The sequence below is a fragment of the Haliotis cracherodii genome, unplaced genomic scaffold (assembly GCF_022045235.1).
Source record: "Haliotis cracherodii isolate W230 unplaced genomic scaffold, xgHalCrac1.p SCAF_1, whole genome shotgun sequence".
Taxonomy (NCBI): domain Eukaryota; kingdom Metazoa; phylum Mollusca; class Gastropoda; order Lepetellida; family Haliotidae; genus Haliotis; species Haliotis cracherodii.
Genome location: NW_027266264.1, coordinates 19,733,361 through 19,756,102, shown reverse-complemented (window position 1 = coordinate 19,756,102; position 22,742 = coordinate 19,733,361). Strand labels below are relative to the sequence as shown.

Below are 22,742 nucleotides of genomic sequence, written 5' to 3'. Positions count from 1 at the left end.
GCATTTAGAAGTTGGAAGAACATGAATACATGACACCGTATATTTTTTTAGCTAAGATCTCTTTTTATTCTTTGTCTTGACGATGGTATATTCGTACTCATTAAAATAATTATTTTTGCAAAATCGAAAATTTCAAATATTGACTTTCAGCAGAGATAATCTATTATACGGTCTCTGCTGTGAGAACACGAACTATGAAAATATTTAGTGGGTGATAATACCAATAGTTGTCTTTTCCTTCTTCCAGGTGGCAGGATTCCAGTCACGTGGTCTTTCTTTGCACGCCATATTGCTTCTGGTGAGCACGTGTGATAGAAATAGGGATGGCAATATTTAAATAGAATCCGTTATTGAGTACATGTCCATCACATTTAGCAGCTTTCCTTTTCTATTGTTTTGTTTAGTGTCTAGATATGATATAAAGGGAGTCTTTCGAATATCATGTTCCGAATTACATGGTGTGGTTCCCCGATGACGGGATCGGGTGGTCAGGCTCGCTGACTTGGTTGATGCATGTCATCTATCCCAATATTGCGTGGATCGATGCTCATGATATTAATCGCTGGACTGTCTGGTCCATCCTCGAATATTTACAGCATATAGCTGGAATATTGCTGAGTGCGGCGTTAAACAAACAACCAACAACACCGATATTGCACAACCTCACGACATAATCATCACAGCCCAACAGTTTGATAATTGCCCCGCTTGGCGATCTGTGCTCTCTCGCCTCTTGATTTTCCAAAGAGGCAGATGAAATCGGACGAGGTCGGCATTTGTTGTAGTTTGATATTCCAACTGAAAAAACCCAGACGCACACACGTCACCACCCCACTCCCCAGAATATCCAGGTTTTACACGATGCACTATCATATTCGTTGTAGTATTTTGTACCAAATTTCTTGAAAGAAATATAAAAGTCCTGTAGTTAAGATTTTTATCAAATCTTACACTACACTATCATAACTTCACAGGACCCTCATATTTCTGTGGAACAAAAAAGGTTGATCTCGCCAGCAGTTAACTCAAGGAATGCATACAGTAGTGATTACATCCTTCATTTAGTGCTGGCCTTGTGGGTGGAGGGGGACAATTAGGAATAATGGGAGCATGTCATCTACTATAGCTTTTAAACACAAATGAAATATCAATTGTTGCATCTCTTCCAGTTCTGTCTTTAAACTGAAGATTCAATCCCTGATCCACAAAGATGGTCAAGGAAGACAGATCTACCTGGAAGTCGAACTACTTCCTTAAGATTGTCGTAAGTAGCCACATCTGACATTGCTGAACGACACAAATACCACTTACATTAACAAGACTAGTGCATGATATATGGATTTTTTTTTTTGTATATCAGAAATAATGATAATGCATTTTATTTTTTTCAAAGAAAACCAGTAGATCTACCTAGTGAGTAAATTTAAGCATTTACATTCTATGCACAACAGTATAATCAATAAGGGCCATCTATGGTGACTATGGACAAATTTTATCAATTAAATGTGTTGTTCTTCAGCAACTTCTGGATGAATTTCCCAAATGTTTCATTGTGGGTGCGGACAATGTCGGCTCCAAGCAGATGCAGAAGATCCGACAGGCCCTACGAGGGAGAGGAGGTAAGAAATCGCATGAATTAAAAATCAGGAAACACAAATTGGAGTTGGCCATCCACTTTAAAAGTTTGAAGGCAAACAGATCAAGACCAATACCCTCATGCAATGATGATCCAGCAAGCGTTGCAAGCGTCACATAGCCAAACGATAGAGCCAGAAATGGCTGAACCCACTGTCGTTTTTGTGACACGGAGAGCAATATCTTGCCATTTTGGCTGTCTGAGCATGAATGGGGAGTATGATTGAGTCAACACTTTATGCCACAAGGTATCCTACATGGCCAATATAGAGCAATTACTTCACCTATTTTGATTGGTCCATATTGACCACCCAATCTTATTATAACTGCTTGTGCATATTGTTCATAACACAAGTGCATATTGTTCATAACACAAGGCTGCTTGTCACAAAGATAATTACAATTATATATAATACAGAAGGCCACAATGCAATAAATATCTCGATTCTACAGAACAAAGACTATAAACTGAAAGTCATGTATTTCAGATGCTTGAAAGAATGGCAGTATACTTTATTAACTGTTCAAATCAAAGTAATGGGGAAGCAAAAAATGATGCAAAACAGCTTATTTGTAGGCTGCATACTCGCATTTAAGCATTTATGGTAATTCTTTTAAGTAATATGGATTTTCTATCGTATCATGATATAGGTCTGTATGTATTGTATCACGGTGCCTAATTGTTGGTGTATCGTTTGGAACTTTGTTGGGGTTTCAGGTTGTCAGTCATCAATTATTTGTGTGACTTGATTGCATATCTTTGTACCCTGAGAGCATGGGGGGGGGGGGGGTTCTCAAATCAATCACTGGTTTGTCTGGACCCTCCTTAGATATAACAGGCCGCTGTTGTTTGCCTGGAATATTGCTGAGTTCGGTGCTGAAAAACAAAAACAAACAAAACATCTGTTACAAGTTGATTCCACAGTTAAAGTGCAAAAAACATTTGCACAATACCAGCATCAACAAGTCACTTTTGACATTGCACAAGTCTTTATTAGGTCATGCCTAACGTAGCTGATGATTCAAAGTACCAAATGTAACATGTTTTCTGGATCAACATGACTAAGTATGAAATGAAAGACTTGTTCCCTGTGTCTTGAAAGAATAAAGTAGATGTAAGCTAGTGTCAATATTTCTGTAATTCCGATTTATTTTTGTCATGGTGGAATGGAGATAAACATTAGTGTTTTCAATGTAGAGCTATGTTTCTCGTATATTTGGCCAAGCCAGGGGTAGAAACTAACAGTTATAGTCCACTAGTCCTTATAATGATAACATATAGAAAAAACTCTTAACATTGGCTAATTTCTACTAGTCCTTATGATACCTTAATTATTGGACTGATTGACAAGGACTATAGGACTAGTGCCAATTTCTAACGCTGCAAGCTGAATTTAACATACACTATTCAATGTTTGCTTGTCTCCCAAATCATTCATTGCCCTGCCACAATCTGGTTTCAGTTGTACTGATGGGGAAGAACACCATGATGAGAAAGGCCATTAGGGGCCATCTGGAGAACAACCCGGCCCTAGAGAAGTAAGTTTGTCTCTTATTTGTTCTGATCATTAGGGGGTGGTCGGGTATCCTAGTGCTTAAAGCGTTCTCGTCACGCTGGAGATCAGGGTTTGATTCACGACATGGGTACAGTGTGTGAAGCCCATTTCTGGTGTTCCCCGTCGTGATGTTGCTGGAATATTGCTAAAAGCGGCGTAAACTGTAACCACACACTATGATCATTAGTCTGTCAGACCCATACCAATGCATGGATTTTTAAAATTAACACTGGACTGCCTCTGTGGTCTAGTGGTAGAGCGTCAGCATGGAGAGCTGGAGGTCCAGGGGCGTGTCATATCAAGACATTAAGAGATGGTACTTGTTGTTACCCTGCCTGGAGCTCATCATTATGGCAATAAAACAGGGACTGGTCAGTAAACTGTCTGAGTGGGGAATTCATGTTACACTGTGGCATGGTATCTCTGTGAGCTAACACTTTAAAATCAACATTTGTCCGGAGCAGCCACACACACGTGAATGCATGTCATGATATAAGTGCAGTAATCTGCGTTAAACCCCTTTTCACTGTGCCTATTTTCATACTGAAACTAGTGCAGAAAGAGGTAATGAACTTAAAGGCTTGAGGCATGGACTGCATCATATTCCTATTGGTCAACATCTACAATCTGCATTGCTTTCCTCAAACATTATATAAGCTTAATCATTACTCTTAAATGAAATACTTTTAAAAGCAGCATTTTGTTGCAGAAACCCTCGCCAACTTTGTCATGAAATTGTGTTGGACATAAGTATGGTAATGAAGTAGATTCGAAATGAGTAATATGTGAAGGGGGAGGAATTCTCAGTATTGGTGTATGCATTTACATTAGGTTGTGATCAGGTGAAGACTAGCAAGATGTTTTAACCCAAGCCATGTTCACTGAACTGCAATGATGATCCAGCAAGCGTTGCGAGCGTCACATAGCCAAACGATAGAGCCAGAAATGGCTGAACCCACTGTCGTTTTTGTGACACAGAGAGCAACATCTTGCCATTATGGCTGTCTGAGCAAATTGTAACTTCATGCTGATAGAACATGGGTGATCATGGCGAGGAGTCAGTAATGACAGGTTTTTAGAATGTATATGAAGCCAGTGTAGCATGCCGCGGGAGAATGGTGCTGACCGACGTTCATGTTGCAGGTTGCTGCCACACATCCGAGGCAATGTGGGATTTGTATTCAGCAAGGAAGATCTCACTGACATCCGAACTGTCATCATGGAGAATAAAGTGAAGGCCCCTGCCCGTGTGGGAGCTATTGCCCCCCTGGATGTGACGGTCCCTGCCCAGCACACCGTCCTCGGACCCGAGAAGACCTCTTTCTTCCAGGCCCTTCAGATTCCTACCAAAATCACCAAAGGCACCATTGAAATTCTGGTACATGAACGCTTTGTATCTCATTGAAAAAGTCTTTTGGTACTTTCTTACTAGGGGTGATAGGATAGCCTACTGGTTAAGAAACATTTGCTCATCATGCCAAAGGCCTGGGTTCAACTCTCCACATGCTATCAATATGTGAAGCCCATTTCTAGTGTCCCCATCTGTGATATTGCTGGAATGTTGCTGTAGATTGTGTAAAACACTTCTCCCTCACTAATGTTTATTCTGGGGGCACGGGTGGCCCAGTCGTCTAAGGTGCCGCTTATGGATGTGCAGAGTTTCATCCCTTGGGCACGCCAGAAACCTATGATTGTGGGTTCGAATCCCGGTTTGCCCTGATTATGTTTCTAGGTCTGTCAGCACCATACCCGTGCTCGTGGGTTTCACCGAAGTGGTAAATGTCTGAGACCTGCATCACTTCGGGCTTTCCTCCTGACACACCATGATAAAACTTGAATACTGGACAATGATCCAGGATTTTCTCTTTTCTACTGACCAAGTTATGTTTTTGATGAGCCTATTGTACTCAGGGTTAGAAACTAACAGCTTTTACCACTAGTCGTTATAATGATAACATATAGCAAAACCCTTAAAATGGGCCAATTTAGGATACCTTTACTATTGGGCAGTTTGGTAAGGACTACAGGACTAGTGCCAATTTCTAACGCTGGTACTCCATTCACCTTGGTCTTGATCATCTTTCCTAGAATGCTGTGAATCTGATAAAGACTGGAGATAAAGTTGGACAGTCCGAGTCAACTCTCCTCAACATGTTGGGAATCTCCCCATTCTCATATGGGTTGATCATTGAACAGGGTAAGTATAATGAAAGAAAATTTTGTTCCATTAGTCGAGGCAAGGTTAGCACAGTGGTTAATGGAGACTGGTACAACATGGATACAAATGTTACAATGTATGAAGCCCTCTCCGTCCTCATGTGTTTTGACCCTTGAAGGTCCGGGGGAGGAGAGGTTTTCTGCAACCCGTGCTTGCCATAAATGGTGACTGCTTGTTGTAGAGGCGACTAATGGGATTGGGTGGTCAGGCTCGCTGACTTGGTTGATGCATGTCATCGTATCCCAATTGCAGGGATTGATGATCATGTCTTTACTGACCACTGTCTTATAGCTGGAATGTTGCCTAGTGCGGCATTAAACAACGAACAAACCTCTGTGCGAGAATTATTTCTTAGATAAAGGTGTGTGATATTAACAGTGAAATTTACATGCACTTCATGCTTTATGTAACAATTTCAGTCTATGACTCTGGCACCATCTTCTCCCCCATGATCCTGGACATCACCGACGAAGACCTTCGGTTCAAGTTCATGCAGGTAATGACATCTATTTCCTTCGTATGGTTTATCAGGAGTGATGTTGGCCATTCAGTGTCTCTACACTTAGCTTATAACAAGTTTGTCATGAATCTCGGGGAATACCAGAAGTTCACTTGCTAGTTATGTTGGAATAGCTTCAGAGTAAATCAACATGAAGCTCTCCCTTAGTACCGTAATTTAGCTAGATAAGGCAATATGATTTCATTGAGTTATCAGCTTAGACCTGTCAGAAATGGTGTTTGAATGATGCATTATACTTTCGTTCTACTGAGAACCCTGAGGAGATTTTTTTATACTGACAAACACCCAAGGATTGAAACTGTCTAATTTGGTGCCGTGAAGGGCTTAATAAGGATTCTGTATACAACTTCTGCCGACTTTTGTTCTCAACATTGACAATGTGCAGCTGATGGTTTTTTTTATACTTTTTAATTTTTGTTGCATTTTGTATATGTGTTTCTAGTATGTACACAAGTTAACAATACAAGTTGATTTTGTCATGTATATCACGTGGACAAAGTGGATCAGTTGAACAATAAATTAGGGAAGACAAGAATTTGGAAAATAATATCCAGTCTTGATCATAAAATTGCTGCATCTTTTTGTAATGATGTAATATTGGTACGATTCCTGCTGTAGGAACTGGAAGGTTGGAATTTGTTGTGAATCTATATTTGAATGTTAGTTGTTCAAAGAATATCAGGGTCACATTTAAGGGGTTGTTTCTTTGTATCATGTGGCATGTGGTATTTTAATTGTTTTTGTTAAAAATCCAATTCTCCAGTTCCTGCCAGATTGGAGTTGCCCTGCTACAATCAGAAAATATATGAGAAGCTGTTGCTGCTTCACTTGAACAATAGCTGCAAAAAGCTTCAGAATAAATCAACAGGAAGCTTTAGTACTGCAATTGTAGTTGAGATAGATATATAATTATAATTTCATTTTGTTGATGCAGCTTAGACCTGTCAGAAATGGTGTTTGAATGATGTGTTATACTTTCGTTCTACTGAGAACCCTGAGGAGATTCTTTTTATACTGACAAACACCCAAGGATTTAAATTCTTTCTTTGTGTAGTGGAGGGCTTAACATGGCTTAATTTAGCTATTTAAAACAAACGCCAGTGCAATGTAATATTTTTGTCTACATGCACAAAATGCGTGTCCAAATCTTTTGAATTTGTGTCTAACCTTTCATGCCCACACATCAAAGATCTTACAACACATTCAATACATGTAACAAACTGTAGACCCGTGAGTGAGTATGTTTATACTACGCTTTTAGCAACATTCAAGCAATATCACGCCTTCACACATTGTACCCATGTCGGGAATCCAACCCGGGTCTTCGGCGTGACGTGCAAACACTTTAACCACTAGGCTACCAGAGCGCACCGTAGACCCGTGTACATCCAGGTCTTCAGCAACCCATGTTTGCCATAAAAGGCGACTATGCTTGTCGTAAGAGGCGACTAACGGGCTCGGGTGGGCAGGCTCTCCTACTTGGTTGATACATGTCATTGTATCCCAATTGCATGGATCAATGCTCATGATGTCAATGGATTGACTCGATTATTTACAGACTGCCATCATATAGCTGGAATATTGCTTAGTGCAGCGTTAAACAACAAACTAACCGTAAGGTTTATTTACCATACTACATCATCATCACCTGTTTTATGTGTAATTTGTCATGCCTTATGGGGCTTGACGTCAGCTCTGATACTTAAACATTATGTACATGTCAGGGTGCAACCTGATTTTGTGTGGTGCAACTAGGTTTTCATGCCAACATGCACTTGGCGCAAGATCCGTAAATTGAGTCCTACTTTAGAAGAATGGTGTATACAACTTCAACATTTGTTCCCAGATTGTGCGCAACATCGCGAGCGTGTCTCTGATGATTGGCTACCCAACAGCTGCATCGGCCCCTCACTCCATTGTCAACGGATTCAAGAGGCTTCTGGCCATTGCTGTCGAGACTGACTACACCTTCCCCGAGGCTGAGCAGGTAATGGCTCCATCCATAATGCTTGTGGTACTGTGATTTGTAGAGAGCTTGCTGAAGGTAAGGGCAGATGACTTTGTACTTTGGGACTGTGGAAGTACAGGCAGCCAGTAATAAAGATGGGTGAAAGAGTTGCCTGAAATGAGGGCTGTATGGTTACGAAATGTTAATAATTGTGTGTCGGCGTCCTGTATGCGAACAGTGGATTGCCATCAACCACTTGGTTTGTCCAGCCTCAACTGTTCATACCAGAGAATGAGTGAGGTATGGCGAAGATATTGAGGACTCTGGCTTAAACAAACTCATAAATATTTGGCCAATATTTTGTTTAGTTTCTATAGAAACATTCATGCCTTGGAAACATGTCTGGACATCCACATATGAATTGTCAGTTACCACTTATGCATAAGAAGCCATATCTTGAAAAAAAAACATTTTAAGCTTGAATTTATTGCTGTTTGCTTGCAGACAAAGGAATACCTGAAGGATCCATCCAAGTTTGCCGCCGCAGTAGCTGCCCCAGCTGCTTCCGCAGGGGCCGATAAAGTAGAGGCAAAGAAGGAGGAATCTGAGTCGGAAGATGAAGACATGGGCTTTGGTCTCTTTGACTAAGGGAGATAACTCCAGCAGGACTCCCAGCTATCTCAGCCATCTGATGTCTTCAGTGCCGGCTTCAAGCCATATGGCCTGAAGATAATAAACTTGGGACTGACAGTGTTGTATTTGTTTTATTTTTCATATTATCTCAAAGGATTCAAATTTATATGAGCAAAGATAGAATTGTTTGGACACAAATGGGGGAGGTGTAATGTGTTTTTGTGTGTCTAGCATCATTCTGGTTTGACATGGGCACCAAGACAAAGGTCTTTTGGGGGAATTGCTGTGGACCTGTTTGGTGCAGGACTGAATTGTGCATCTTTCTTATAACATTAACCAGTGTCTTATTATAGAACGTCGCTATATAAGTGCAATAATCTTGGACGCGACGTTAAACCCAATTTCACCTCACCTCTTATGATGGACAAGAGTGCCTGTATACCATCCACACACCGCTACCGTCACACACAGGTCACAAGGACACACACTGCTACCGTCACAGGTCACCAGGACACACACCGCTACCGTCACACGCAGGTCACCAGGACACACACCACTACCGTCACACACAGGTCACCAGGACACACTGCTACCGTCACACAGGTCACCAGGACACACACAGGTCACCAAGACACACACCGCTACCTTCACACACAGGTCACCAGGACACACACCGCTACCGTCACACACAGGTCACAAGGACACGCACCACTACCGTCACACACAGCTCACCAGGACACACCGCTCTCTTCTCATACGGGTCAGCACCAGGTTTTCACTAATCTTTCAGTCCCTTTGAAGTAACCATTTCCCCCCCCCCCCCCCCCCCCGCCCGACATATACTACTCAAAAGAAGTTAAGGATCACCTGATTCTTTTATATTAGTATAGTTAATCTCTCATGCCATAACAGATTAACTTTACCAATATGAAAGAATCGGGTGATCCTTAACTTCTTTTGAGTAGTATATAATGACGGGATATAGCCATCTGTCCGTCAGTCTGTAATCATTATTTGGAGCATATTCTCTAAACTGTACAACCTAGCTCAATCAGGCTCAGTAGTAGTGACTTTTGCTATTTAGAGATTTAGAGATTTTTTTATTTTTGTCGTTTCCATGGAAATATGATGAACTTAGGAAATTTGAGGGTAGTGCTCTTGTCCGGACCATATCTCCCGAACCATACAACTTAGCTTCTCAAAAGTTTTTACACCTATCAAGCAGGATTTTTTCTTTTGTTTTCTTTTTTCAATATAGATTGAAAATTGATGAACTTAGGGTAATGTCCTCGTCTGGAGCATATCTTCTAAACCATGCGACAGATTCACCAAACTTTATGCACATTTCAATCATGTTCACTAGTAGTGCAGTTTGTTATTTATAGATTTTCATCTTTTTAATTTGTAGCCCCGACACATAATTCTAAGGTGTACTATTTACCGATATCATATACTATATATGATGTGAACTACATAACCTAGTACATTCTCTTTATGCCTTTGTGACATGAGGCTACTACAGATGTATTCATATGCGAATCTGCGAAGTTATTGTTATTACAATTTCATGAGATCATCAGAAAGTGAGCTACGTGAACCAATATTTAATAACCTTCATTATATTTCTGGATTTGGAATCAAGGAAAAAGATTTCCTTGCCAATCTAAATACATTTGAAGGTACACACAGTTTACAGACATGCCACGTCGGGGGGATATGCCATCTTCGGATTACTCTGTTTAAGACAGCTCGTCATCCTCCGTTATCTGCACTATATCTTAAGTGTATGACATTAGAATGGACATACGGTACTCTGGATAATGGACGAAAGATTATGGTACGCTTTTCAGAAAACAGAACTTAAAGTAAAAAGCCTCGGGATTTCATGTTAGAAGGTAGTTCGTATTTATAATATGCCTTGGAGATGAACTAGTGTAATTCCAGTCATACGCGATTTGAGACAATGATTGTATCCCCCCGAGTACAAACGTACTGGACGTCTCACTGCAACGATGACCCTTGTTCGAGTGATGGACAGAATCATTGTGCAACTTGCTATCGTATCCGACATTGTGGTTCGGGGCCAGGTTCGATCTAGCACAGGTCGCAGTAACATTGTTTATGGTCACTGGTACATTTTGTATACTCTTGGACGTACATTCGTGATTGGAATCTTACTTTTTGTGAAGCTATGAAGTACTTGTTATACATGGAAATTTACCCGAATACATATCTCCAGGTTATGCTGTACGTGGCACTGGTATCTGTTCTATTTATCATACGGGGCGTTGGAATAGCCTAGTGGTTACAAGGTTCGCCCGGGTTCGATTCCCCACATGGGTACAATGTGTGTAGGTTATTTATGGTGTCCCCCTACTTGATATTGCTAAAAGCGGCGTAAAACCATACTCACTCATTCACCCATCCACCTGAAAGGCATCAAATTGCTGTCCTATTGCCCAGCGTGTCCCTTGTCTTCCCCGATGTTATTTTGCTGCAATACTGTTTAAAGCGTCGTAAAATCGAAATATTTTTTTAATGTAATCAGTACAGTCAGTATAGTATAGCTATCCGTGGCCCTGTGGGCATATCTATAATATTCTCACAAAATATCTAAGAGACTGTGTGGAGTATTGGGGAAATGGTTAGGTGTTTGCCGTATTGGAGACTCCATTTTACAGTTTCGGGCAGTTTTCCTATTTCATGATATCAATAAATGAATGATAAAATAATTAAGAACTTGTTAAGAAGTGATTCCTTAGACATAATGTCTGTCTTGGGAAATAAAGAGAAAAGATATTCCCCAAAGGGTCAACTAGACTCAGCGGTAAGAAAATTAAATACATGTACTCTTCTCAAAATAAATTTTAAGCAAATCTCAAATGCCGTTCGAACATAAAGGAAATATTGTAATCTAAGTGATGAAGGTCTCACGAATGTGGTACTGATGTAAACGTTTACATGCGGGTTTTATAAAAAACTGGAACTTGATATTCAAACGCTCCTTTATCAAAATAGAATACGGAAACGACATTAGTCTGCAACAAAATATGAAATATTCAGAGTGGTGATGAGGTTCAAAATAGTGTTGCCATGAACTGCTGTTTAGAAACATAACAAACATTGTTGCCGTGTGCTAAACGGGGTTTCAGTGCCCTGTTGTCTCCATTGATCGCCTTTGTATCAATGCAAGGTAGTCACCGCTAAATGTGTACAGGAAAGGTTCTATTAGGTCTTAATTGCTTTCATGGGGCCTGTGACACATAGCCACCGTAGAGATACGTGCGTCCCAACTCACGCACTAAATGGGTGCTATGCTGCAGGGTCTGTTGTCAATACAGGGGAGATATAAACATGTGATCAGTGCCCTGTGTTCAGTGCATACACCGCCTCCGGGTCAAGTTATAACTGTTATATGAAAGCTCACTCATACACACTCACAACACACAATTTGAGTGTGTCTGCGTGGGGTACCCATGTTAAACTGCGGCATGGTATGTCGCTGAGTTAGCGTTATAAAAACGGCAATAGTCCAGAGCAATATAAGCAGCTAAATACCAAGGGGGGGGAGACACTTTTAGAACGCGTTCATGTGTTCTGGATATATTCAGAACATTGACGTCTCGACCCAGAACAGTAACGTTCTACTAACATATTTAGTTTTCGACATTTTCTGGCGATGTAACACTTTTAGAACACGTGTAAAGTGCTCTAGGCTGACTTTTAGACAATTGCTTTTCCAACATTGTTTTTCAAAGCAGAGATAATTCATGGATAGCAACTTCTGTATATGCGAATTTCTATAAAGGCGACGTCCCGGTATAGATCCTTGTACCCTTGTCAAGCAAGGGTGGACAACAGTTAAGGATCTATACTGAAACGTCGCCTTTACAGTAAACAAAGACGTTGATTTCCATATATTATCTCTACTTGTCATCCGTCAACTTCTAAGTAATGTCTTATCAAACAATTCTATCAACTATAGCTACACAACCATGAGGCTAAGATCTAGTCTCTGAAATGAACATACCGTACAGAAAAAAAAAGTTTTTTCAGTTATCTTAATAAAAATTTAATATAAGGGTAAGCAGTAATCTAGACTTGCCAAGCATTATAGACTTGCATGGGCTGTATTTGATATATATTTGTTGGACAGACTACACAACCATGCACACTTTTAGGTAGAATAGAACCACACAGACGAAATTCTGAACTGTAACCATGGCTTATATATCGCCTGAATCTGTCAGCCGTAACGCATGACTCCCATTATCGTTCCACATAACGACATAAGTATGTCTCCATGGTCATGTAGAAGTTCAGTTATATATGAGAGTCAGACTTCTTCATAACACAAAAATAGTTCTCATCAAGAACAATTCATTATTCACCTCTGTGCCTGTATACTGTATCTATCACCAAGAAGATCCTTGGAGTTGGACTACATGAATTAATAGAATGATTTGGGGATTCCAAGACGTTACTTTTGAAGGAAACCGTACCGTCAGACTTACTGGAGGAAGTGTTAAAAATACAATTTGATCAATGCTCCCCTTTCGAAAATATGTCACAATAACTGTCACCATGGGAACAAAACACATCGTTTCTAACACCAGATAAATAACATCATTACTGGCCGGTACTTGCGTCAATTTGTATTTCTATAAAGGAACACCGTGAAGCTATCGTTCTCTGGGTCATGGAGTCTTTTTCAATATTTTGATGTTGCACTTACTTTTATCGTAACCTTTTGCAAATTAACCCAATTTATCATACAAATATGTGATAAATCATGTATAAAACAGCCAAAAACATGGAAAATGTACTTTCAAGTAGCTATTGAGTCGCTGAAACGTGAAGCGAAAATGTCAAAAACTAAAATGGAAATGTCAAAAACCAAAACGGAAAGGTCAAAAACTAAAATGAAACCACAGACAACTGTGGCGGCGGTGGGAATATTATCACCACGGTGGAAATAGTTTTCTGTATTGAACACATGTTCTCGCACATATTATTAGTGTGCTTCTTATTATTATATGCATTACCATATGCACCAGAACACATGCGTTCTGTGATAGACCTGCCCAGGTATGATGGTGTTCTTTGCCTGCTCAGCCGTGTTGGTGTTCTAGACCTGCCCAGCTGTGTTGGTGTTCTAGACCTGCTCAGCTGTGTTGATGTCCTAGGCTTGCTCAGCTGTGTTGGTGTCCTAGGCTTGCTCAGCTGTGTTGGTGTTCTAGACCTGCTCAGCTGTGTTGATGTCCTAGGCTTGCTCAGCTGTGTTGGTGTCCTAGGCTTGCTCAGCTGTGTTGGTGTCCTAGACCTGCTCAGCTGTGTTGGTGTTCTAGACCTGCTCAGCTGTGTTGGTGTTCTAGGCTTGCTCAGCTGTGTTGGTGTTCTAGACCTGCTCAGCTGTGTTGGTGTTCTAGACCTGCTCAGCTGTGTTGGTGTTCTTGACCTGCTCAGCTGTGTTGGTGTTCTAGACCTGCTCAGCTGTGTTGGTGTTCTTGACCTGCTCAGCTGTGTTGGTGTTCTAGACCTGCTCAGCTGTGTTGGTGTTCTTGACCTGCTCAGCCGTGTTGGTGTTCTTGACCTGCTCAGCTGTGTTGGTGTTCTAGACCTGCTCAGCTGTGTTGGTGTTCTAGACCTGCTCAGCTGTGTTGGTGTTCTTGACCTGCTCAGCTGTGTTGGTGTTCTTGACCTGCTCAGCTGTGTTGGTGTTCTTGACCTGCTCAGCCGTGTTGGTGTTCTAGACCTGCTCAGCTGTGTTGGTGTTCTAGGCTTGCTCAGCTGTGTTGGTGTTCTTGACCTGCTCAGCCGTGTTGGTGTTCTAGACCTGCCCAGCTGTGTTGGTGTTCTAGACCTGCTCAGCTGTGTTGGTGTTCTAGACCTGCCCAGCTGTGTTGGTGTTCTTGACCTGCCCAGCTGTGTTGGTGTTCTAGACCTGCCCAGCTGTGTTGGTGTTCTAGACCTGCTCAGCCGTGTTGGTGTCCTAGGCCTGCCCAGCTGTGTTGGTGTTCTAGTCCTGCCCAGCTGTGTTGGTGTTCTAGACCTGCTCAGCTGTGTTGGTGTTCTAGACCTGCTCAGCCGTGTTGGTGTCCTAGGCCTGCCCAGCTGTGTTGGTGTTCTAGTCCTGCTCAGCTGTGTTGGTGTTCTAGACCTGCTCAGCCGTGTTGGTGTTCTTGACCTGCTCAGCTGTGTTGGTGTTCTTGACCTGCTCAGCTGTGTTGGTGTTCTAGTCCTGCTCAGCTGTGTTGGTGTTCTAGACCTGCTCAGCCGTGTTGGTGTTCTAGACCTGCTCAGATGTGTTGGTGTTCTTGACCTGCTCAGCTGTGTTGGTGTCCTAGTCCTGCTCAGCTGTGTTGGTGTTCTAGTCCTGCTCAGCTGTGTTGGTGTCCTAGTCCTGCTCAGCTGTGTTGGTGTTCTAGTCCTGCTCAGCCGTGTTGGTGTTCTAGACCTGCTCAGCTGTGTTGGTGTTCTAGTCCTGCTCAGCTGTGTTGGTGTCCTAGACCTGCTCAGCTGTGTTGGTGTTCTAGTCCTGCTCAGCTGTGTTGGTGTCCTAGACCTGCTCAGCTGTGTTGGTGTCCTAGTCCTGCTCAGCTGTGTTGGTGTTCTAGTCCTGCTCAGCTGTGTTGGTGTCCTAGTCCTGCTCAGCTGTGTTGGTGTTCTAGTCCTGCCCAGCTGTGTTGGTGTTCTAGACCTGCTCAGCTGTGTTGGTGTTCTAGTCCTGCTCAGCTGTGTTGGTGTCCTAGACCTGCTCAGCTGTGTTGGTGTCCTAGTCCTGCTCAGCTGTGTTGGTGTTCTAGACCTGCTCAGCTGTGTTGGTGTCCTAGACCTGCTCAGCTGTGTTGGTGTTCTAGTCCTGCTCAGCTGTGTTGGTGTCCTAGTCCTGCTCAGCTGTGTTGGTGTTCTAGTCCTGCTCAGCCGTGTTGGTGTCCTAGACCTGCTCAGCTGTGTTGGTGTCCTAGACCTGCTCAGCTGTGTTGGTGTCCTAGTCCTGCTCAGCTGTGTTGGTGTTCTAGTCCTGCTCAGCCGTGTTGGTGTCCTAGACCTGCTCAGCTGTGTTGGTGTTCTAGTCCTGCTCAGCCGTGTTGGTGTTCTAGTCCTGCTCAGCTGTGTTGGTGTCCTAGACCTGCTCAGCCGTGTTGGTGTTCTAGACCTGCTCAGCTGTGTTGGTGTTCTAGACCTGCTCAGCTGTGTTGGTGTTCTAGTCCTGCTCAGCCGTGTTGGTGTCCTAGACCTGCTCAGCTGTGTTGGTGTCCTAGACCTGCTCAGCTGTGTTGGTGTCCTAGACCTGCTCAGCCGTGTTGGTGTTCTAGACCTGCTCAGCTGTGTTGGTGTTCTAGTCCTGCTCAGCTGTGTTGGTGTCCTAGACCTGCTCAGCCGTGTTGGTGTTCTTGACCTGCTCAGCTGTGTTGGTGTTCTTGACCTGCTCAGCTGTGTTGGTGTCCTAGACCTGCTCAGCTGTGTTGGTGTCCTAGACCTGCTCAGCCGTGTTGGTGTTCTAGACCTGCTCAGCTGTGTTGGTGTTCTAGTCCTGCTCAGCTGTGTTGGTGTTCTAGACCTGCTCAGCCGTGTTGGTGTCCTAGACCTGCTCAGCTGTGTTGGTGTTCTAGACCTGCTCAGCCGTGTTGGTATCCTAGACCTGCTCAGCTGTGTTGGTGTTCTAGTCCTGCTCAGCTGTGTTGGTGTTCTAGACCTGCTCAGCCGTGTTGGTGTTCTAGACCTGCTCAGCCGTGTTGGTGTCCTAGACCTGCTCAGCTGTGTTGGTGTTCTAGTCCTGCTCAGCTGTGTTGGTGTTCTAGACCTGCTCAGCTGTGTTGGTGTTCTAGTCCTGCTCAGCTGTGTTGGTGTCCTAGACCTGCTCAGCCGTGTTGGTGTTCTTGACCTGCTCAGCTGTGTTGGTGTTCTTGACCTGCTCAGCTGTGTTGGTGTTCTTGACCTGCTCAGCTGTGTTGGTGTCCTAGACCTGCTCAGCCGTGTTGGTGTTCTAGACCTGCTCAGCTGTGTTGGTGTTCTAGTCCTGCTCAGCTGTGTTGGTGTTCTAGACCTGCTCAGCTGTGTTGGTGTTCTAGTCCTGCTCAGCTGTGTTGGTGTTCTAGACCTGCTCAGCTGTGTTGGTGTTCTAGACCTGCTCAGATGTGTTGGTGTTCTAGACATGGGAAACTGTGTTGGTGTTCTAGTCCTGCTCAGCTGTGTTGGTGTTCTAGACCTGCCCAGCTGTGTTGGTGTTCTAGACCTGCCCAGCTGTGTTGGTGTCCTAGGCCTGCCCAGCTGTGTTGGTGTTCTAGTCCTGCCCAGCTGTGTTGGTGTTCTAGACCTGCCCAGCTGTGTTGGTGTTCTAGACCTGCTCAGATGTGTTGGTGTCCTAGACCTGCTCAGCTGTGTTGGTGTTCTTGACCTGCTCAGCTGTGTTGGTGTTCTTGACCTGCTCAGCTATGTTGGTGTTCTTGACCTGCCCAGCTCTGTTGGTGTTCTAGACCTGCCCAGCTGTGTTGGTGTTCTTGACGTGCCCAGCCGTGTTGGTGTTCTAGACCTGCTCAGCCGTGTTGGTGTTCTAGACCTGCTCAGCCGTGTTGGTGTTCTTGACATGCTCAGCTGTGTTGGTGTCCTAGGCTTGCTCAGCTGTGTTGGTGTTCTAGACCTGCTCAGCTGTGTTGGTGTTCTAGACCTGCTCAGCTATGTTGGTGTTCTAGACCTGCTCAACCGTGTTGGTGTTCTAGACCTGCTCAGCTGTGTTGGTGTTCTAGATCTGCTCAGCTGTGTTGGTGTTCTAGACCTGCTCAGCCGTGTTGGTGTTCTAGACCTGCTCAGCTGTGTTGGTGTTCTAGACCTGCTCAGATGTGTTGGTGTTCTAGACCTGCTCAGCTGTGTTGGTGTTCTAGATCTGCTCAGCTGTGTTGGTGTTCTAGACCTGCTCAGCCGTGTTGGTGTTCTAGACCTGCTCAGCTGTGTTGGTGTTCTTGACCTGCTCAGCCGTGTTGGTGTTCTAGACCTGCCCAGCTGTGTTGGTGTTCTTGACCTGCTCAGCCGTGTTGGTGTTCTAGACCTGCCCAGCTGTGTTGGTGTTCTTGACCTGCTCAGCTGTGTTGGTGTTCTAGACCTGCTCAGGCGTGTTGGTGTTCTAGACCAGGTTCGCTGTATTGGTGTTCAAGACCTGCTCAGATTTGTTTGAATTTTAGGTCTATTCATGCATTTGATCGTGGGTTGGAATCTCAGGTTCGCCTGAGTAAGATTCTTGGTTTGTCAACACTATGTCCATGCCTGGAGGCTTCACCAGAGGGAGACCTGCATAACACACCGCGACATGACAGAAATTCTGATCTAAACTCAACTCACTCAGTGACGACGCAGAAAGTTATCTATATTTTATTTGTGGCATATACATCTAATGCTGTCAGATTACACGTGAAGTACGTGTCAGAAGGATTTAGTATTTGCGCTTTGGTTTTTTGAAATAAGAAATATATGTATCTAAAATAGGGATGTACCGATTGAGGATCCGGCGTAAAATAAACAGTTTAGGTCTTCAGCAAACCCTGCTTGCCGTAAAAGGCGACTATGCTTGTCGTAAGAGGCATCTAACGGGATCGGTTGGTCAGGCTCGCTGACTTGGTTGATGCATGTCATCGTATGACATTTGCGAGGATCGGTGCTCATGGTGTCAGTCACTGGATTGACTGGTACAAACGATTGATTAAGTTGCATTGCTACTGTCAATGGTCCGACAAGAAGTAACTTTGGTAGCTAACATTCCTGCATATAACAACAATACGTCATAAAATGAAACAAATACTGTTGGTCATATACTGCGTACTGGTTTCTGTGTAGCAGATTTTGGAGATGAACTAGATACGTTTTAACTACATCTGCCAATCTCATTAAAATCAGATGTAAACAAAGATCTTTGTTGAGCGATAGCGACAACTAAGATCTGATTTTAATGAGATTGCTACATCTGCATAACCAGCTATGTTTGATTTCATTGAAACTCCGATAGTCGGACCTCATCTGGTTACACTGTTCTAAGGTTTAGCTGTATATTTTACATCCCCGCTTTCCGACCTCCCGCCTATCATGACGTGACAGAGATGGTTGCGGCTTGTGGGCGTGTTATACTGCCTCAATTATGCATACTCACGGCAGGGACGGAGTAGCACTATTGGAGAGTCGGGTTAACCCCCCCCCACCCCCCCCCCCCAACCACCACCACCACCACCACCATCACAGACCGTTATTTCGGGTGGTGACCCCCACCACCACCACCGCCACCACCATCAAAGTCGGTTATCTCGGTGGCGATCTGTTTCATACCAACACTGAGAGGGGAGAGGTAGGAAGTGTTTCCATGCCTCACTATCCACACTTGCAGGGTAAAGCACTAACCAGCCTAATCGTAACTATGGACACTGACAAACTACACATTTAAAGAGAGTCTAAGTTCGGCCTAATTGGCAGTCCCAGCCCATATAATCCTCTTAAGTCACTTAAACACTACTTTGATTGCCTGATAGATCAATTTCTATTATGTCTGTAAGTGGTTTTTTTTTTTAATATTGTGTTTCATGTGTATATGTGAGTTTGGTATAATGTTTATATCATGGTGAAAAATTAAGGTCTCCCGTGATTCTGAAAGGGCGGTCTTTACATTCTAACTGTTATATAATGTACAACACGTGAATGTGAACGGTTACACTGAAAAATACAAATCCTGTATCACCTCATTGCAAAGCCCCACCCACCCCCACCACCCCCACCCACCCCAAAAGGGGGGGGGGGGGGGGGGGGGGCGGGGAAGAAAGACCAAACAAAAAACACACACACTTCAGTCCGTTGCTATCTATACCTGAAAAACCTGAAATCCTCATTAAGATGGGAAAGGTGAACTAATTCATTTGGGCCTAATCAACATTGTTAAACACATATGGATTTTTTCGAGTGAAACAGTTCTGCGACAAGCCCAACATATATCCTGAGTACTGTAGACGAGTGATCAGGCCGCACAACCACGTTAGACTCGAATCTATTATTCACAACTACCCCTGTTCTCCTGACGTCGGCTTCGTGCACGACCCCCAAGGGACGGCGCTACCCGAGGAGACATACGTCAATGGAAGGACACACAACTATAAGCGTTCACTGACACGCTTCACCTGTCAATAAATAATCGATGGATGTGTTAGTTTATGTCAAGTATACGCTCGCGTGGCAGACGACATTATATTTACATGATTTAGAAAAGGCACACCGAAAGTGACGTCAATCTGTTTGCTGGCAGCTGTGTTCTTATACGGACTGCATGAACGTCGTTGAAAATATTTACTTTTCCAAATCACTATATACTTATACTGTCGTTTCCAATAAGACAGTCCATTCTAAATCTAATTACCAAAGGCCCGTTCCACTAAATGATCAGCGCGAAGGCGATCGTACCGATTGAGGATCTGGGGAAAATAGGTCTTCAGCAAACCATGCTTGCTGTAAAAGGCGACTGTACTTGTCGTAATAGGCGACTAACGGGATCGGGTGGTCAGGCATGAAGACTGTCATCGTATCGCAATTGCTTGGATCGATGCTCATGATGTCAATCACTGGATTGCCTGGTCCAGACTCGATTATTTACAGACCGCCGTCACATAGCTGGAATATTGCGGAGTGCGACGTGAAAAAACTAACAACAACAACCTGTTTATATCTCCCCTGTGTTGACAACACACCCTACATCACAGCACCCATTTAGAGCATGAGTTACGAGGCATGTATCTCTACAGTGGCTATGTGTCACAGGCCCCATGGAAGTAACTAAGACCTATTTCTGGGTGCGGCGTTAAACAACAAACAAACAAATATAATAATACCAGCAGCTGCAACGGTGGGGGGGGGGGGGAGAGATAATTGTGTTGCAAAACAAGGCATGTTGCTTCTTTCTTGGCGTGAAGAAGAACACATCAAATATCGCAACAAGAGGAGAAATGGACTGGCTGTCAGGTCTTATGGACATGTCTAATTACTGGTGCAGACTACAAGGAAGGTGCTAATGGGTGGGTCCCATAAGCAGTAAGCTGTAAAATTTAGGGTACTTTTTCATTAAGCAGTACTTTTTCTTATTTTTCTATAAAATCGTCGCGAAAATTGCTAAATCGGCCATGGCGGGACATGAGACTTTTAATTCTGCTTTCGTTTCATCCTGAAAATTCATATTTAAATACCGGGTAAAATCTCAAATCGCTGAACATTCTAGACTGGTCCCCTGCGTCAGTTGCGCAGCCTTCTTTCTGTGGCGAAGCATTTGGATCTTAAAGACAGACTGTTTTTGACCATTTTAATCATTTTACGATAAGCAGTAAATTATATATTTATGTTAAGCAGTTATTTTTTGGTATTTTACGATAGGCATTTACGATAAAAAAGATGAATTTTACGTTTAAGATAGTGTTTGAAGGGTGTTTTACGTTAAGCATTAAAACCCACCACGACCCTCTACAAGTATTATAGGCATGAAAGTGTAATACATATTTAGATAATTAAAGGGAAGTTAAATCAATAAGTCATAGAAATAAGAGGGAATGTATACCAGGTATTATAACAAGAATTGGCACCATCTCAGAGTGTGGGGACACACTCTTCGTCAGAACGGGGGTCGTATTATAGGCATGAAATAATGGTAATTAGCAACTCATTAAGACATCTACAGTAATTATATAAGTAGGCAATGTGAGGGGCTAAAACAGTAAGATATAGGTATAACACATGGGAAGATATATTGAGGGCAGGCGATGTTGGTGTTGAAGAGCACAGGAAACATACTGGGCCACTAATAACCAGGGGTGACAATAGTGGGTCGAGGGTCGGAGTACTAGAGCAAAACAATAAAAGTAACATAGCAAGGGAATGTGCAGGTTGCCAGAGACAAAATAGATTGGGAGAGGAAACGTAGAGGAAATTGCCCTCGGGTTCATATATGGTTTTTTGGGGGGGAATAGTCCAGATTCAGGGGATGAGGTGGTCACATTACCACAAGTCCTAAAAAGGACCTTGAGGTTAGTCAAGAGTGGGTCAGAACGATCTAGTGTAGGGGGGAAAGGTGGTTGACAATGATACATTGAAAAATGAGTAGAACTGTGACGTAGGTACCGATTAAAAAGGGGACAAGAGCCCCAGATCGAGAGAGCGGCTAGAGAGCGGCGAGGGAGCGGCTAGAGAGCGGCTGGGGAGACTACATCAGGACTGGTGCTCCGCTCTCGGCCAAAAAGCCTCGCGATCGGGAGAGCGGCTGGGGAGACGACATCTGGACTGGTACTCCGTTCTCGGCTTGCTGTCACGATCTTTCGAACCAGAAACCAAACTTAAGCACCAGCATTTCGACTGAGACTGAAGCTTTGCGGGCGAAGTCTCATAATTAAGTGACAAATAGAGTCGGTTGACCGGCAACATAAAGTGGGAATAAAAGCTGTTAAACAAAGATCACTCTTTGTGCTTGTTGGAGGAACTACGGTAATAGATCCAAGGCCCTCGGGTACTGACATTGTACCTCTCGCTCATCCCTGACTGTCAGCACCAAGAACGAGGGGATTACCGTAGTTCAGGTGAAGAGGTACACGAATTGCCACCCTGGTAATTAACAACAATTACCGTCGATTAACATCTTAAAAGTACCTTGGATACAAGGACCCCACCAACAGCAACTCACTTACGTTATACACAGGTAATCGAAGAGGCATGCAAAGTCTAGGAACAGAAGAGAGGACAAGCGTATAACTCACCTGGGCCACCTTCTAAACACCATTCAGTCTGTATCACCCCATAATACAACTATGATTGCAGTGCAGAAACTGCCTAGACATACAGAAAGAAGAAAACTCGAGGACAACCATAAAGACAAAATAGAAACAAACTCCGCTCATATGGGATGTTTCCACAATGTTTCACTGTTATGTTGTCTAATATGTAAAAGAAAATTATCAAATAATATATTTTTAGATAGTATGATCTTTAACTGTGTCTTTAGGACCATTTATGGCCGGGTATTACATACTTGATTTATTAACAAGATGGTTTATATGCGTATTCGATATATGACACTGTAATAAAACGTCTTTTTCTGTGTCTTCTTCTCATAATAGTTCTGTTGTTGCCAACTAAACAAAGGTAGTCAGTTCTTGTGGTCACCACCAAAGGTGTAAATGTAGACGAAACTCGTTCGGAAATACAGACAGAGAACATGAAACTTGG

General features: G+C 43.3%; 2 protein-coding genes across 2 annotated transcripts; both read left to right on the top strand.

Annotated features, from left to right (window-relative positions):
- Nucleotides 1-275: 275 nt before the first annotated feature.
- Nucleotides 276-8,627, top strand: LOC139474164 (large ribosomal subunit protein uL10-like). The gene is made up of 9 exons (XM_071257058.1): nucleotides 276-298; nucleotides 1,170-1,264; nucleotides 1,520-1,619; nucleotides 3,099-3,174; nucleotides 4,335-4,569; nucleotides 5,280-5,388; nucleotides 5,829-5,905; nucleotides 7,776-7,916; nucleotides 8,382-8,627. Exons 2-9 carry the CDS (start codon nucleotides 1,211-1,213, stop codon nucleotides 8,523-8,525), a joined length of 936 nt encoding a protein of 311 aa, XP_071113159.1. The 5' UTR covers nucleotides 276-298; nucleotides 1,170-1,210; the 3' UTR covers nucleotides 8,526-8,627.
- A 4,945-nt stretch (nucleotides 8,628-13,572) lies between these two features.
- LOC139454542 (uncharacterized) lies at nucleotides 13,573-17,685 on the top strand. The gene is made up of 5 exons (XM_071236328.1): nucleotides 13,573-13,957; nucleotides 14,048-14,767; nucleotides 14,885-16,522; nucleotides 16,613-17,299; nucleotides 17,423-17,685. The coding sequence occupies exons 1-5, from the start codon at nucleotides 13,573-13,575 to the stop codon at nucleotides 17,683-17,685; spliced, it is 3,693 nt and encodes a 1,230-aa protein (XP_071092429.1).
- Nucleotides 17,686-22,742: the final 5,057 nt, after the last annotated feature.